The sequence below is a fragment of the Lotus japonicus genome, chromosome 6 (genome assembly GCF_012489685.1).
Source record: "Lotus japonicus ecotype B-129 chromosome 6, LjGifu_v1.2".
Lineage (NCBI taxonomy): Eukaryota > Viridiplantae > Streptophyta > Magnoliopsida > Fabales > Fabaceae > Lotus > Lotus japonicus.
Window position 1 is genome coordinate 54,008,771 of NC_080046.1, and position 17,486 is coordinate 54,026,256.

At 39.1% G+C, this 17,486-nt stretch overlaps 4 protein-coding genes across 4 annotated transcripts; all 4 read left to right on the plus strand.

Moving 5' to 3' along the window:
- Nucleotides 1-1,936: 1,936 nt before the first annotated feature.
- Nucleotides 1,937-5,198, plus strand: LOC130724351 (translation machinery-associated protein 22). Its single transcript, XM_057575559.1, has 7 exons — nt 1,937-2,297; nt 2,406-2,495; nt 2,700-2,752; nt 2,869-2,950; nt 3,968-4,035; nt 4,116-4,199; nt 4,822-5,198. Exons 1-7 carry the CDS (start codon nt 2,150-2,152, stop codon nt 4,876-4,878), a joined length of 582 nt encoding a protein of 193 aa, XP_057431542.1. The 5' UTR covers nt 1,937-2,149; the 3' UTR covers nt 4,879-5,198.
- Nucleotides 5,199-6,772: 1,574 nt separating this feature from the next.
- LOC130723658 (F-box/kelch-repeat protein At3g23880-like) lies at nt 6,773-8,281 on the plus strand. Its single transcript, XM_057574769.1, has one exon. It carries the CDS (start codon nt 6,784-6,786, stop codon nt 8,143-8,145), a length of 1,362 nt encoding a protein of 453 aa, XP_057430752.1. The 5' UTR covers nt 6,773-6,783; the 3' UTR covers nt 8,146-8,281.
- Nucleotides 8,282-11,879: 3,598 nt separating this feature from the next.
- Nucleotides 11,880-13,464, plus strand: LOC130723661 (F-box/kelch-repeat protein At3g23880-like). The gene has a single exon (XM_057574772.1). The coding sequence runs from the start codon at nt 12,293-12,295 to the stop codon at nt 13,265-13,267; it is 975 nt and encodes a 324-aa protein (XP_057430755.1). The 5' UTR covers nt 11,880-12,292; the 3' UTR covers nt 13,268-13,464.
- A 2,356-nt stretch (nt 13,465-15,820) lies between these two features.
- LOC130723659 (F-box/kelch-repeat protein At3g23880-like) lies at nt 15,821-17,277 on the plus strand. Its single transcript, XM_057574770.1, has one exon. It carries the CDS (start codon nt 15,910-15,912, stop codon nt 17,128-17,130), a length of 1,221 nt encoding a protein of 406 aa, XP_057430753.1. The 5' UTR covers nt 15,821-15,909; the 3' UTR covers nt 17,131-17,277.
- Nucleotides 17,278-17,486: the final 209 nt, after the last annotated feature.

Here is a 17,486-nt window from a genome sequence, read left to right on the forward strand (position 1 = left end):
TTTGAAGGTTGAAGACAAAGAACGAGAGAGTAAGAAACTGAAATAATGTTGTGTTTTGCTCCGAGATCTGACTTCACCTCTTTAACTCAGTTGGAGCTCTTTCCTCCTCCTCCAACCCCAAGATCTAAAATTGGAATGTTGAAAGAGGTGAAATCGGAAGGAGAAACCCCATTGAAGTTTGATTTTTGGTTTGCTTGCTTTGTAGCTAATTTCAGTTTTGGCCACATTTCTCTTCATGTTTCAGTTTTGAAGTATTGAGATGCCTTGAAACATTCTAAATTTAATGCAAGATCTGTGATTGAATTTCTCATGCATCAATTAAAATCATCACAGCAAGATCTGGCATTTTGCCTCTTCTACTTCAATTTCTTCTTTCCCTTCCTCAAGATTGCATCGTTTTGGCAGCAAGGGACATGGAGGTGGATGTGGGAAGGACCGAAGGAGAAGGGGTGGGATGCGGAGGAGGGTGGTGGGGAGGGAAGGAAAAGGGGGTGGGGAGGGAGAAGGGTTGGGTGGTGAGGGTGGGTCTGCACTTTGCAGATTATAGAACGTGAAACTCATGGGAGGAGGTGGGGGTGGGTTGAGAAAGGAGGGTGTTTTAGTAAATTGAAATATATTTTAGAAATGAATTCTTTTAAATCTTATTATCTGGACCGTTAAAATTTGTAAATATCAAATCCAAGGGTATAAATTCAACTAACTCACGGTGGATCACTTAGAAAGTGACCCACGATAGACAAAACCGAATCTGAGCCCAACAACCTTTTTTACTTTGGATTGAAATATCATTACTTCACTTTAAATTTGATTTAGTTTGTTTTCCCGTACTGACTCTAAGAATTAAGCTAACTTGAACACAAAAAAGACTGAATATTATAGTATTATGTATAAAAATGAGTGTTATATGAAAGAGGTTCCTTCTTTATATAGATGTGGGATCTCAACCCTGAGTTCCCTCCTTCATGTCTGGTGACTAATCTAGCAGACTAAGTTCATGAATTATGGTGAGAATCAAAGGATTCAGCTAATTATTGGGTGCACGATGCATCGGAATGACTGACTTCTTGATTGGTTAAATGTCTTTACCCGGCCTCAATCTAGTGTGGACTTTGGGTTGCAATACAAACCAACCCTCACCAGATGCGACTCCACTGGAATTGAACGTGTGTCTTATAAGTCATTCGGTTCATTTCCGGTGTACGTATACTAGATCAACCACATGGGCAATCTTCTTTGGGAGTCGTTGTGTTTTGATCTTTAGATCCTACGAAAAGACTAAGGCTTTTGTTCTATGTCACACGCTCGATCCTTCACAATTGTTGATTAGACAAGTTGTACAATCATTAGATTTTTTTATAATGGAAATACCAATATATTAATCAGCAAATGATAGGTCTACAAAAGATTGCATGAGCAATAACAGTAAATGGAGGATCATCTCACCACATATTAGATGGAAAATTAACAACTAAAAAAGTTCGAGTGTGTGCAACATAATTGTTCTCTCTCTTCAAGTGGAGGAAATCCACCACATGGGACCTTAACGCTAACCACTCGCAGTGGATAATTGTTGCAATTTCAGCGAAGCTAGTTGCGATTTCAGAAAAGTCATCAGTTAACATGACTACAAAGGGAACCTAACCATAACATATATAACCCCAATCCTCATCTCATCACGGGGGTACGTGTTAAGCCTATACGATTTAACATGCAACATATCAGACTCATGTCTATAAACTTTTAAGCATGTCAAACTTATTTATGCAAATCCCAACCTATTTCCACCCCATCGGTAAGCCTGAAGGGGCATCTCCGAACCCTATCACTTATTACCAAAAAAGAAAAGAATTTTTTTTTGAACACTATTAAAGATAGATATATTTTTCAATTTCCTTATTAATTTGAGTGAAGAGGTTTAGAAAACCGACGTCGTATCAAGCAAAACAATTAGCAAAGTGCTTTACAATCCCATCACCCCTCCTCCACCGCGCTTCACAAAACACACAATCTTTCTCTTAACTCAACACCTGCGTCGTCAAAACGCACCGTTTCACTGTTACCGCCGCCGCGAAAGGGTTTGAACCAGGCGAAGCCGCCGGCGATAGAAGAAGGTTGAACCTCGTTCCGTCGTGTTGCTCCACAAACACCAATGGCAGAGAAACCGCAACCGGTTCGTGTACAGTACTGCCAGGTTTGCAGTTTGCCCCCTGAATACTGCGAATTCGGATCCGATTTCGAGAAATGCAAACCCTGGTTGATCCAAAACGCTCCTCACGTTTACCCTGATCTCGTTAATGGTTGGTATCTATAAACCTCTTCTCACTTTCTCACTTTTTTTCAATTTTTTTTTTGCTTAATGTTGATTCTGAATGCGATTCATCATCATTGTTGTTAATATTGTGCAGAGGCAAATGCTAAGGATGCTGATAAAGTTGCTGACAAGCTACAAAGTACTGGTTTATCTTCTGGGGCTGGTGATGGAGCTGCTTCCTCAGGTTTTTATTTTTTTATTTTTTTCATAATTATTTTTCTTATGAGATTTTTGTTGAAGAATGTGAAGATTCTGTTAATTTCAGACCTGAGTTTTTTTCAGCATTTTATTATATGAAGTTTAAGTGATTTAGAATTGAACTTTGTTTTTCTTTTTCCCTAATTGTTGCAAATTGGTTAGTATTCAATTCCTTGTTTTGATGTTTTAGCGCCGAAGCAAGAAGAGGTGAAACGTCTACCTGGTGGGAAGATTAAGAAAAAGGCATGTCGTGGAATTCTTTCCCGCGCTTTTGAATTAAGCACACTTATTATTTGATGCTAGATGTCATAAGTTCCGGTTTCGTGGTATGATTGGAAGTGGTGTTGTTTTTGTTTCAGGATAAGCAAGAGGTTGTGATTGAGAAGGTCGTTCGTAATAAACGCAAGTCTATCACCACCGTGAAAGGCCTGGAACTTTTTGGTGAGATATATTTTTCATTCTCTTTTGCATTGTTCGGATATCTAATGATAGGGTTAATGAAATGAAATGATAGGATGGAAAGAAATATAGGAATATAATTATTACGTCATTGTTTAGATATTTTATGATGAAATTGAGGATAGTTTCAATTCCATTGTCTGGGTGGAACTAAATGGAACGATAAGCTATGAAGCGTGGATATAGACAAAGATACTAGATACGGCACCAACACGAGTAGAACAACAGAGTCAAGTTCTTAAATTACATATATACGGAACTAATAGTTGGCATGAAAGGAGTTAATCTCAATATATGTTGTTGAATGATCAAGATTACCTTCCCTTGGGTGCATGTGCTTACGTGGTATGCCTCTTAAATACATACATGTGTGGGGGTATAGGATGAACGGGAAACAAAACAACATTCCCAATGACGTGCGTTTTAGATTTTTCCTAATATTTTTAAGTTTTAACTACCATTGTACTAATTTTTTATTTTAAGTTGACTTTTTTGAAAGTTAATTTTGTAACATTTTTTATATAAAAAAGCTCTGTATACTTCAAGTGTCAGGCCATAGGCGAGTCATGAGTGTCGACTAAGTGGCCAAAAGGTATCTGGTGGGTGTCCAAGCCAATAAACAATATTGTTTTAATTCAGCACTTGGTGAGGAGTGTTTGACATGTCTGGCACAAGTGTCGTATGGGTCTTAGACTCTTTGTGTCAGAAACACATTTGACACTCCAACACCTTAAGAAGAAGTGTCTGTAATTCATAGATGATAAGAAGATTAATAAACATAAGTTAAATCCATCTCACTTTTCCCGAATTGATTGGAGAGATAAAAGTTTGGGTGAAATGTGAGGGAATAGTTTCTATTAGGTTCTTTTCATTCAATCCTAAATAATCCATTTCATCCCTTTTTTAGTAATCCAAGGTTAGCCTTAAGTTGTCATTGTTCGTTATGACATTGCCTAGGTATTTTTGGTATTTAACTCAGTTTTCTTAATTGTATTTCAGGTGTCAAGCTCAGTGATGCTTCAAAGAAACTTGGGAAAAAGTTTGCTACAGGAGCATCTGTTGTCAAGGTTTATTAGCTTTTCTATTGTGGACTTGTATAATTGTTTGGATATAATGTCTTATAATACTCTGAATTTATTGGTGTCAGGGCCCAACTGAGAAAGAGCAAATTGATGTTCAAGGGGATATATCTTTTGACATTGTGGAGTTTATTACAGATACATGGCCTGACGTAAGTTTTTGTGATTTTTATTGTTATTATGAGTTTATAATCTGATTTAATAAGTATTTCTGGAAACCATTGGAAGAAGCAATTAAAAAAGTTATGTTGACATGTTTCAGTAATATAATTTCTGTTCTAATTTGCTTATTCATCTGTGAAAGAGAGAGAGAGAGAGTAGTGGATGTTTTAGTATGGTTAAACCATTGAAGAAACTCGTCTCATGGAAAATGTGTCGTTTAAAGTGGGAACTTGTCTTCGCAACCAGCCTATGTGATTTATGGAACATTTCATCTACCATACAATTGCTGGTTGGAGCAAACATGTTTTACTTGTAACATTTATCCTTTTTCCTTTAGCTAACAAAGTCTATTGTAACTTTTATTGTGTTAATCTATTAGTATTAGATCTCATAAAAGACATGAGGGAGTGAGTAGGTACTCCATCGGCTAGGGTTCTTTGTCTAATTGATATAAGTGAGGATCTGTGTTAGCGAATTGAGCCAAATGTATCTGCTTTGTCTATGCTGTGCTGTCATGCCAATTGTTCTTTATAAATGCAAATAGGTACTTCCTCACAATTGGCCAAGAATATAGAATTTCGATATAATTGACAATCTTTCCTCCTCCTGCAGGTTCCAGAGTCAGCAATTTTCTTCATAGAAGATGGGAGAAAGGTTCCAGCTGCTTGATTTTGAAATCCTACAATAAGAAGACTGTGGACTGATGGCTAGAGTCAGCTATTTTTCTGTACTTTGTGAAGGCTGATAGACTTAGTAGATGTTTTAACACTATTTAGCCATTGAAGTCCCCCCACCCCCAAATCTTCTCTCGAAAAATAGTGTGCATGATCCCGGATAGACATCATCATATGTATTTTCGGTTACAAAATTGTTTACTTAATGGTGTGCGTGTAGAGGCAAAGGGAGAAAGGGTTTGTTTGCTTCATTTTTGCGCTTGCATGATCTAACCTGCCTTGCAGAATATAATGTGTTTTTGTCTGTCTGCTTCACCGAATGCTCATTTATCATCATTTTTTTACTGGATCTGATTTCCAAGAATTTTTTTAACCATAGAACTGTAAGACCTATGATATTGTATGGGACTGAATGTAGGACAATATAGTGAATTCAGTGTCATGAATTTAAGTGTTACAGCAATGGTCTAAACATGTAGTTATTAAAAGAAAGTAAGGTATCTCTTATGTAAACAAACATTGAACCATCTCATCCTTAGAGGTTTGGGTTAGGGTTATATTTAGTAAGAGTGTGTTTCAATGAGATCTTTTAGTACTCTTTTGCACTTTTCTTATGTCACAAAGATTTTAAGGCTTAAATATTTTCCAGTCCCTATAAAATATAAGTCATTTGATTTCAGTCCCCACATTTCAAAACATGTCAATTAAATCCCAACTTTTGAAAATAGTGTGACTTTAGTCCATGACGTTAGTGTAAAAAAATGAGTTAGCCGAGCAATTCCCAAAAAAAAATTCTACAACTAACACAACCTCTAATTGATGAATCTCAAATTTTTCACATTTTTTTATAACTCAAAAGTTGAGGAGTTAATAACTACTTTTGAAATGTAGGGTGTAAACCCTATTTGTACAATGGGGCCACCATGAATAAATTAGAGAACTATATTAGGAACATGGTATAGTATATAAACCTTAGTTACTACTAAACTAATGAACCACTAACCATTCAATTTTTTTTGGGTAAAAACTGCATTGGTTTGATTGATGGAAGAAAATGAAATGAAAGAGAATATAATCTTCTAGCCAAACATGACGCTTATTGACAAAAGCTTTCCTAACTAGATAGTTAGCGATGACATACATTATTGCTAACATGAACAAGGATAATTATATCTTCACACAGAGAGAAAGTAAAGATGTGATATGTGATTTGATTGATAAAGAAGAGAGAAATAAATAGAATGGAGGTGGAAAAGAAGTGGAGAGATGTGTATATATCATAACTCCATGAACAAACACACACAAAGAAAAAGGCTTAATTGCAACTTTGGTCCCCGACGTTTACCAATACTACGATTTTGGTCCCCCACCTAATTTAATTACATAGATGGTCCCCGACGTTGTAGGCCGTGTGCAACGTTAGTCCTGTTTATTTCTTAATGGAGGAGGCTTACGTGGACGTCCAGTTGGAGAGAGAAATGAGGTATGAGGAGAGAGGGAAGCACGTGAGTATCACGTGACCCTTATCTGAATCCATTATACCTAAACCCCTGACCTCCCTGGAACGAAGAAGGTAACGCGATTTAGATCCCTAGGGTTTCAGATTTGGGTATAATGGGTTCATATAAGGTTCACGTGATACTCACGTGCTCCCCTCTCTCCTCAGATCTCCTTTTTCTCTCCAACTAGACGTCCACGTAAGCCTTCTCCATTAAGAAATAAATTGTAGGACTAACGTTGCACGCAGCCTACAACGTCGGGGACCATCCATGTAATTAAATTAGGTGGGGGACCAAAATCGTGGTATTGGTAAACGTCGGGGACCAAAGTTGTAATTAAGCCCAAAGAAAAATAAAGCAAACAAAGCACATACAATCTTGGATAAGAGAAGACAAGTGTGATGCATTATTCAACTTTGCAACCCAATTCTTGTTATGCATCAAATAATCATTCCAAATCCAAGGTCATTTGCCAACCTAAACCCTCTTCATTCATCTGCTGTTACTCACCAATGGCGCCAGATCGCGCGGGCGATGACAAAAACGGTGTCGTCTCGTCTCTGCTACGGACACTGCAGCGCTCCACAACTTCCACCGAAACCCTAACACCACCTTCACTTCCTCCCGCCGGCGACTCACTTCACGCGCCGCCGCTTCCATCCCTTCCGTTCGACCTCGTGGTGGAAATCCTCTGCAGACTCCCGGTAAAGCCCCTCTTGCAATTCCGCTGCGTATGCAAATCCTGGAAATCTTTAATCTCCGATCCCAAATTTGCCAAAAAACACCTCCATTCTTCACCGTCAGACTTCATCCGCCACCGCCTCATCGTAAACCACCATTCCGACGACAGCGGGTTCCGTGCTTACCCTCTCCTCTCCGTTTTCAACACCGTGCCTGCCGCCGCCACCGCCACTCAGCTTGAGTACCCTCTGATCATTCAGAAATTTAACTATGTAATCGTTGGCTCTTGCAATGGCGTCCTCTGTTTTTTCATCGATCGGAGCTTTGCTCTTTTATGGAACCCTTCCACTCGAAGATTCAAGAAATCGCCGTCTCTGGAAAATCCACGCCTAAAAGATAGTTTCACAAAATACGGTTTCGGTTATGATCATTTTGCTGACAGTTACAAAGTAGTTGCAGTTTTCTGCTATGAAGATGGTGATAGTGGTCTTTACAAAACACAAGCCAATATTCATACTTTAGGTACACATTGTTGGAGGAGGATTCAAGAGCTCCCTTGTGTCCCTGTTCAATCAGCAATATTTGTGAGTGGCACTGGCACGCTTAATTGGTTGGCGTCTGATGATAATCGGTCCGAATCTGTTAATAATTGGATGGAATCTAGGGCTATTATTATTTCTCAGGATTTGAGGAAGGAGTGTTATCAAAAACTTTTGCTGCCTGATGATTATGGACATGATGATGGTGGAAAAGGGCCTTTGAATTTGCAGGTGTTGAGGGATTGCTTGTGCTTGTGCGTCCATTCTTTCGATTCCGGGAGTTGTGATATTTGGTTTATGAAGGAGTATGGAAGTAAAGAGTCTTGGACTAAATTATTCATCGTTCCTAACCCGGATGGATGTTTCTCGTTCACCAAACCTTTTCATATTTCTAAGGAAGATGAAGTGCTGGTGATTAAACTTGAAATCATATATCTTTACAATTCTAGAGACAACACTTTCAAAATTTACCCAATTCAAAACATCGAAGATTGGATGATCCCAGTGGTCTATGTAGAAAGTTTGATATCGCCTTGTTTTTGATATTAGGATGTAGATGCTATGGTTGAAGAATCCTTCAATCAATTAACTAGACCTTACATGTTTTCATTTTATGCTTGTTCTAATTACTTTTTTATCATGGTTAATTGAAATTTGACAGAGTCTGCAACTTGAGAAATTAATATGCTAATTTCAGTTAGAGTTTGTTGTTTCTTTTGTCTTGTATTCTACTTTTTGTAATTCACAATCATGCATTGCTTTAGGTGGTTAATGGTTTAGTTTTCTAATATTTATCTTGAATATTGTAGAACTTGTATCTAAGTTCAGTCTACCTGTTGCAATTCCATGGTCACCATGTTGGAGTAGTTTGTGCAGTTATAGAACTCACTGTTTAAAAGTTTGTTTCCTTAATTTTTTCCAAATTATGATTTCTATTTCTCTGTTATGAGTTCTGTAATCTTGTTGACAATATGGAGTTCTGATTCCGGCAGCTATAATTGTTGGTTCATTTTTGCTTCCATTAAGCAATGTCTTCATGAAGTGAACATAATCATGTTGACAATGGGGGATCAATGATCTATGATGGCATTTGGCTATAGCTTTTACAGGTCAGGTGAGTGCCTTTGCATTTGATTCCTGTATTTCCTTTCTCCTTCTAGATCACTAAGTTCACTCCTTTCTCCTTACTGTTATCATCCTTAATGGAGTGGAAGGCTTGGTAGAAAGAGTTACCACTGACCATTCCCACTAAAATCAAAGTCATAATTGACAATGAGAGTTGAATAATCATGATAGGGCATTATAAACCTTTTAGGTGGTGTTACATAACTCTCAGATTGTGCTTTGATTATCTTATGTTTTTTTTTAAATGAAGGAACTTATTATGAAAATTAGCAGCGTAATATGGTGAATTTATTTGCAGATAACTAGATAAGTAATGAAAGAAGTAGACTTTTGGGCTTTTTTTCTTTCTTTCTCCATTGTTTTCTATGATTGTTGCTTCCATTAATTATTTGTGAGGTAATGGGTCCAAGAAGGTTGGTTAAATGGTGCAAATATTAAAACTGTTGGTCTTTGTAGTAATAATAAAGAAAATTCTATTATTTTATTAAATTTAATTTGAGGTGAGTTTGGGAGGTGGTGGTTTGATTCGGGACAAGAATGGAACATGCTTGGTGTGCTTCATGAGTTATGCGGGGGGGTCACCCATTCGTAGCAGGGCGCTACGTTAGGGTCTTTGCATTGCGTGAAGTTGTTGTTTTAGGCAAGTGATATATGAGGTGGACTGTGCCGAGCTAATTTCAGCTCTTGAGGATGGTGAGGGTCTGAGATTCCGTGTGGAGGGCCAGATACTTCGTGACACTAGAGACATGCTAGACAGTAGGGGTGGAAATGGGCCAGGCCAGGCCAGGCTTTACGTGGCCCAAGCCTGGCCTGCATTCACATCTCACGGCCTAAGTCTGGTCTGTGGCCTTTCATAGGCCGAATTTTCAGGCCTGGCCTGGCCTTTTAGAGGGTCTGGCCTGGCCTATGAGCCTGCTTAAAAGCCTAGTTAATAAAAAAAAATTACAAATGATAATTAACGACACTGTGTCTGCTTCAAAAGATAAATCCAGAAAATACTCCAACATAAATCCAAAAAATAACCAAGCAAAAACCCTTAAACTCAATATAATCAACGTCTTACAATTCCAGTAAAAGAAATCAATCTCAATAACAAGAAAAAAAAAAGAAAAAGAGAATGAATATGGACATCAATGGCAGCTCGTTGCCATCAAAATACTAGTCGCGATGAACCAAGTCTAGCCACCAACCCAGATCGTCCAAGCCACCATCTTCAACCCAAGCCTCCACTTCGTCAATGCAAACCAGTAACACAGGAACCATAACCATCGTCAAAGCGGCCACACCCCTCATCGCGGGTTCCAACCTCGAATCCTGTCAGGAACGCCGTCGCTGCAGAAGAAATCACCGACGTAGATCTCTTAGGCTCGTCGGAGCCGCTCTCTCTTTCCCGTTCTTGCCCCTTCGCTTCCCCTTCCTCAGTTCGCTACTTTCTCTCGCGCCTTCAAGGCCCCTATTTTCCCCTCTCAATCAATCTCTTCCTCTCTTCGTTTAAGCCTCACGCGTTTTTCTTCTTCTTTCTCTCCCTCTCTCGTTTTCATCTTCTTCTCGTCCCCTCTCTCTCAATTTCTGATGTGCGGCTGTGAATAAAAGAATAGGGAAGGAGAGGCTAGGGTTTGTAAAATGAGGGACTGAGGGTGAGGTTTTTTACAGTTGCTTTTTTTTTCCTTAAGTCTTAGCTATTTGGATTGGGCCTGCGTCTTTTTTTTCCTTCAAACAGGCCGGCCTGTTAGGCTGAATAGATTTTTTAACAAGCCTATGCCTGGCCTATTTACTTAATCAAGCTTTTTAAAAAGCCTAGGCTTGGCCTTTTTACTAAACGGGCCAGGCCAGGCCTTTAACGGGCCGGGCCGTAGGCCCCTGTCGGCAGCCTGGCCTATTCCCGCCCCTTCTAGTATTATGATTTTTTATACGCCTTATGTTGAGCTTGAGACCTTCCTGTTAAGGGATTCTCTTGTTATTCCTTAGTTTTGTTGTTAGTTTTCCAAAGCATAAATAAAAATATTGAAGGGTACTAAGCCCTCAGTTTCTATAAAGGTACTTGAGCAATGCCTAAAAAAAATTCCAAACTAACACGTCACCTCTAATTGATGAATGTCAAATGTTGAGGTGGAGCTTTGTCTGCCAACTCACAAATACCCAGGTCTAAAGTCACACTATTTTCAAAAGTTAAGGAGTTAATTGCTACATTTTGAAATGTAGGGAGTATTTGTACAATGGGCCAATGGGGTCACCATAAATTAGAGAACTATACTAGGGACATGGTGTTTATGGATAAAAGCTTTCCTAGCTAGATAGTTAGCGGTGACGGTACATTGTTGCTTACATGAACAAACACACAAGAAGAAAAATAAAGCAAACAAGCATATACAATCCTAGATAAGATAAGACAAGTATGATGGATTATTCAACTTTGCAACTCAAGTCTTATGAAGCATCAAACAATAATTCCAAACAGAAACATTCTAGATCCAAGGTCATTTGCCAACCTTAGAGCCCATTTGTAAGAGCACATCTTTGATAAAAGAGAAGAACTAGTCTCCAGCCCTGTTTCATTGTGCGCAACAAAGCCAAACCCTGAACCCTGCGATTGCTTTATTAAGTGTTGATTAGATGTAATTCCATTACTTAACACCAAATTTCGTACCCTCAATTTAAATGGAAGATGATTTTTTTTTGACAAGCCAAAGTATATTGAAATGAAGTACATGAGGTACTTCCACCCAATACAAAGAGTAGGAAACAAAGCAAAATAAGTTATCGAAATACAACAAAAAGCAACTCTACCTTTTCACAAAAAGAATCTCTTGGTAGCAAAACTAAAAAAAAAATGTATCGTTAAAACCTTACAAGGAAAAACCTTATTGGTAAAATTTGTAAGATGGAACAATATGCACATGGTGAAATGAAAACACTTAGGGATAATGGTCATATTAGTATCTCTGTTTGTAAGGCAGTTTGATTTTGGTCCCTCCCCATAAAATATTTCGGCCCTCATCCCTTCGACTGCACCTAGTTTGAAATTTGTCCTCATCGGAGGGCGGAACTCCGGCGAGGAGGTTGAGTGGCAGTCACGCGAACACATGGCTTGCTAACTGGATTAGTGAATCCAACCTGGATTTTCTTTTAAATAAATCATTTTCTTTAAGACACCCTAACACCTAATTAACCCTCAAACTAACCTTTGAGACTTGATTAAACCCCAACCCTAACAATTACCCAAAACTTAATCAGATCAGAATACCCATATCCCTAAATTAGAAACAGCAAGCCATCGTTTCTTCTCCTTCTTTCAAGGGTGTTTGAGTAGGAGGGGCAGAACCGCATTGAGCTTCCTCGCTATGGCGCCGGATAGTGACAACGAGGGCGATGACAGAAACGGCGCCGTCTCATTTCCGCCACGGGCACGGCAGCGCTTCACAACTTCCACCGAAACCCTAACACCACCTTCCTCTTCCAACCCTCCCGCCGGCGATTCACTTCACGCGCCACCGCTTCCGTTCGACCTCGTGGTGGAAATCCTCTGCAGACTCCCGGTGAATTCCCTCTTGCGACTGCGCTGCGTATGCAAATCATGGAATTCTCTAATCTCCGATCCCAAATTTGCCAAAAAACATTCACCCGCCACCACCTCATGACAAGCGACATGGACGACTCACGCAAGTACCGTCTCAAGGCTTACCCGCTCCTCTCCGTTTCCGACGCCGTGCCCGCCACCGCAACTCAGCTTGAGTACCCTCTGATATATGAAAGAGATCAAATCCTTGGCTCTTGCAACGGCATCGTCTGTGTTGCCAACCGTCAAGGAGGTTTTGCTGTTTTCTGGAACCCTTCCACTCGGAGATTCAAAAAGTCCCCACCATTGGAAAATCCACGGATACCTGGTAGTTACGCAGCATATGGTTTCGGTTATGATCATTTTGCTGACAGTTACAATGTAGTTGCAGTTTTCTGGTATGAATACAAAATGCGAGTGAAGGTTCATACTTTGGGTACAAATTGTTGGAGGATGATTCAAGACTTCCCTTCTTTTTGTGTCCCTCAATCAGCAGTATTTGTGAGTGGCAAGCTTAATTGGTTGGCACTGGCATCCGAATCTGTTGCGAATTTGCAGCGGGTACGTTGGGTTATTATTTCTCAGGATTTGGGGAAGGAGTGTTATCAAGAACTTTTGCTGCCTGGTGATTATGAAGATGATGGTGGGAAACAGGCTACGAATTTGCAGGTGTTGAAGGATTGCTTGTGCGTGTACATCCTTTCTCCCCGTCGCAGGATTTGTGATATTTGGCTTATGATGGAGTATGGAAGGAAAGAGTCTTGGACTAAATTATTCACTGTTCCTGACCCGAATATATGTTTCTCAGGCACCAAAATACTTCATATTTCCAAGGAAGATGAAGGGCTGGTGGTTAAAGAACATGGAATCTTATATCTTTACAATTTTAGAGACAACACTTTTAAAATTCTCCCAATTCGAAACATCGAAGATTGGACGGTCCCGGTGGTCTATGTAGAAAGTTTGATATCACCTTGTTTTTGATATTAGGATGTAGATGCTATGTTTGAAGAATCCTTCACTCAATTAACTAACTAGACCTTACATGTTTTCATCTTATGTTCGTTCTAATTACTTTTTGATCATTGTTAATTGAAAGTTGACAGAATCTGCAACATGAGAAACTGATATGTTAATTTCAGTTAGAGTTTGTTGTTTATTTCGTCATGTATTCTGTTTTAGTTTATTCGCAATCATGCATTGCTTTAGGTGGTTAATGGTTTAGTTTGCTAATATTTAACTTGAATATTGTAGAACTTGTATTTAAGTTCAGTCCACCCGTTTCAATTCCATGGTTATCATGTTGGAAAAGTCACCAAAATTGGAGTAGTCTGTGCAGTTATAGAAATCACTGTTTATTTAAAAGTTGGTTTCCTTATTGTTTTCCAAATTATGATATTTCTATTTCTCTGTTATGAGTTCTGTATTCTTGATGACAATATGGAGTTCTGATTCCAGCAGCTATAATTGTTGGTTTGGTTGTTTTTTTGCTTCCATTAAGCAATGCCTTCTTGATGTGAACATAATCATGTTAACAATGGGGCATCAATGAGCTATTATGGCAATTTGTTTATAGCTTTTAGAGGTCAGGTGAGTGCCTCCGCATTTAAGGATACTCGGGTATGCCTATCCAATATTTTGCATGAGAAGCATTCATGATTTTAAATGTTGCTAATTTGGTTCCTCCCTTAAGGTATAATAGTCAGTGCTATTGATTGTTTTTTGGTGGCTACTTGGCAATGGCATCCAATATTTTTATTTGTATGCTTGCACTTTTAAAGGAAGTACTGGTTTGTCGCTTTTTGTTATTGAGATATGGGTGGCAGGCAGTTGATATTGTAATGTTAGTTGCTAACTATGCTGTGTTTGTGACATGATTTAAATATGTATGAGATGAAAGTAAGGGAAGTTCTTATTAGCAGTTAATGCAGTGTTTAAAGTGGACAACAAGCTTGCAAAAATGATTCTTTCAGCGTCTGTTTTCCTTCAACTCTTTGATGCCACTGTGATTCTCAGAGAGTCTCTTTTACGTTGGCATCACAGGGCACTGCCAGCTTTAGGTGAACTAGTTCCTCTCAATTTTTTGTGCTCCTTAATGTTTACAAGGGAAGCCTTGACTTTAAGCCAATAAACTGGTTTTGACATGATAATTGTAATGTATTGTCAGCCTGAGTGTTGATAAAATGCCATAGATGAATGCAGAGGTTCTTAATCTATCTCAATGAAAAATCCAAGTATTTAGCAGTATTAGCAATCATTTTCATTTTCTTTCTGCTGTTACAAATTCTAATTTGGGTTTAAATACATGGACCATGGTGCTGGTGGGTTTTGAATCCATTGTTGCACCTTCAAGTCCTGTTCTTCTGCGCTATGAGTGTGCCACTATTACCGAAGTACATTGACTGGTTACCACATTTCAGCTGATAATTACTGATTTGTATATTTGTAATCATTTTGAGGAATTCTCCTCTAAGAGCATACAATTGTTTTATGCATATAAGGTTTTACTGGCTTGAGAAGGTTGTAATTCCAACTGCAAGACCAAAGGGGCTTCTTCTAGTTCTAGTGAGGGTACTTTTTGCCCGAGGATTGATTTCTTATCCTTGTTTAGATACCCATTATGGGAAGCTAGTGTTGTCCCTTAAGAATCCAGTGGTCTGCAATATTCAAACTTTGTATATGTACAAAAATGAAATTTAAATTCTATTCAGTATTTCCCTCTCAATTGGACAGAGATCCTTTACTTGTATTCTAGATTTAATTATCCAGATACAGGACAAAGTACAAATCCAATCAAAACCTCAATTGAACGTTGGTTACATTTTCCTTTTTAACATTTAACATTGTTTACATCGTTACCTTCTGATTACTGAGTGAACATGTAACTTTATGTAACCTACCTTGTTCATGCAGCTTATGGAGAAAGAAGTGGACTAATTTAACTCTCTTGTCTTGCTCTCGATCAGTTTCTTCGGAGCATGTTCCTGTAACGTTGAATGGAGTCAAGCCTCTGCATCCTCTATTGCTGCTTAAAGCTTTTGATAAAATCATCGGCCCTCGCGAGTCGCGTCCACACCTTTCTCCTCTTCCATTAACCCCGTAGCATTGGGTCCAGATCCTTTCTCAGTTTTCAGCGAATTTGATCTCCGGAAGTTCAGAGACACAATCTGCTCCAGGAATGATGGAGCGCGGGGAAGTTGATTCCGGCCCGGCTGGAGCTGCAGGGTTCTGAATTTCATAGGAAGGAGATTGGGGGTTAATTAAAATTTAATTATTCTAGTTTTTTTATTTAGAAAAATACACGTAATTTCATTAAATGATGTGACATGACCACATAGGATCCATAGTAACACCTGAGCATGGCGACCGGAGATTGATCGGAGGCAGAGATTGTCTCCAACCATTTAAGGTAGTATGAGAGCGTATTTGGGAAGATTTTCTAGTGAGGGATGAAAATCAAATTTTTCTCAAAAGTTCAGGGACCTTTTTCACAATTAACCCAAAAATTTAATGGCCTACAATTATGGCAAATTGGCAATTGATAGCGTGGGTTATTGAACAAGTTTAAAACAATCTTAATGGCATTGGAATAAGGTTAAATCAATTTCATCTGCTGTTTCTCACCAATGGCGCAAGATAGCGATTGCGAGGGCGATGATAGAAACGACGTCGTCTCATTTCCGCCACGGGCACGGCAGCGCTTCACAACTTCCACCGAAACCCTAACACCACCGTCACTTCCTCCCGCCGGTGACTCACTTCACGCGCCGCCGCTTCCGTTCGACCTCGTGGTGGAAATCCTCTGCAGACTCCCGGTGAATTCCCTCTTGCAATTCCGCTGCGTATGCAAATCCTGGAATTCTCTCATCTCCGATCCCAAATTTGCCAAAAACCACCTCCATTGTTCACCGCCGGACTTCACCCGCCACCACCTCATGGGAAGCGACATCGAGGACGAGGACTCATACAACTACCGTCTCAAGGCTTACCCTCTCATCTCTGTTTTCAACGCCGTGCCTTCCGCCGCCACTCACCTTGAGTACCCGCTGATATATACAAGAATTATTGATGAAATCGTTGGCTCTTGCAACGGCATCGTCTGTGTTGCCAACCGTCAAGGAGGTTTTGCTGTTTTCTGGAACCCTTCCACTCGGAGATTCAAAAAGTCCCCACCATTGCAAAATCCACGGATACCTGGTAGTTACACAGTATATGGTTTCGGTTATGATCATTTTGCTGACAGTTACAAAGTAGTTGCAGTTTTATGCTATAAAAGTGGTGATGATGGTCTTTGCAAAACACAAGTGAAAGTTCATACTTTGGGTACAAATTGTTGGAGGATGATTCAAGACTTCCCTTCATGTGCCCCTGTTCAATCAGCAATATTTGTGAGTGGCAAGCTTAATTGGTTGGCAAATCAGTCTGAATCTAGGCTTATTATTTCTCAGGATATGGGGAAGGAGTGTTATCAACAACTTTTGCTGCCTAATGATTATGGTCAATATGATGGTGGGAAAAAGGCTTTGGATTTGCGGGAGTTGAGGGATTGCTTGTCCGTGTCCGTCTATTCTTTCGATTCCGGGAGTTGTGATATTTGGCTTATGAAGGAGTATGGAAGTAAAGAGTCTTGGACTAAATTATTCACCGTTCCTAATCCGGACGGAAGTTTCTCGTTCACCAAACCATTTCATATCTCTAAGGAAGATGAAGTGCTGGTGGTTAATGATGGAATCGTATATCTTTACAATTCTAGAGACAACACTTTCAAAATTTTCCCAATTCAAAATATCAATGATTGGATTGTCCCAGTGGTCTATGTAGAAAGTTTGATATCACCTTGTTTTTAATATTAGAATTATCTCAATTCAAAACAGCAATGATTGGATTGTCCTAGTGGTCTATGTAGAAAGTTTGATATCACCTTGTTTTTGATATTAGGATTTTGATGCTATGTTTGAAGAATCCTTCAATCAATTAACTAGACCTTACATATTTTCATTTCATGTTCTTCTAATTACTTTTGATCCTTGTTAAATGTCAGTTGACAGAATCTGCCACATGAGAAACTGATATGTTACTTTCAATTTGAGTTTGTTATTTCTTTCGTCATGTATTCTGCTTTTTATAATTTCCAATCATGCATTGTATTAGGTGGTTTTTCGGTTTAGTTTTCTAATATTTAACTTGAATATTGTAGAACTTG

Bases quoted from the DNA above. Each gene is read 5' to 3' on its own strand.
- LOC130723658 (XM_057574769.1), top strand. From the start codon at position 6,784: ATGCATTATTCAACTTTGCAACCCAATTCTTGTTATGCATCAAATAAT.
- LOC130724351 (XM_057575559.1), top strand. From the start codon at position 2,150: ATGGCAGAGAAACCGCAACCGGTTCGTGTACAGTACTGCCAGGTTTGC. The intron at 2,298-2,405 runs GTTGGTATCTAT...AATATTGTGCAG, and splicing joins TTACCCTGATCTCGTTAATG to AGGCAAATGCTAAGGATGCT. The intron at 2,496-2,699 runs GTTTTTATTTTT...TTGATGTTTTAG, and splicing joins TGATGGAGCTGCTTCCTCAG to CGCCGAAGCAAGAAGAGGTG.
- LOC130723659 (XM_057574770.1), top strand. From the start codon at position 15,910: ATGGCGCAAGATAGCGATTGCGAGGGCGATGATAGAAACGACGTCGTC.
- LOC130723661 (XM_057574772.1), top strand. From the start codon at position 12,293: ATGCAAATCATGGAATTCTCTAATCTCCGATCCCAAATTTGCCAAAAA.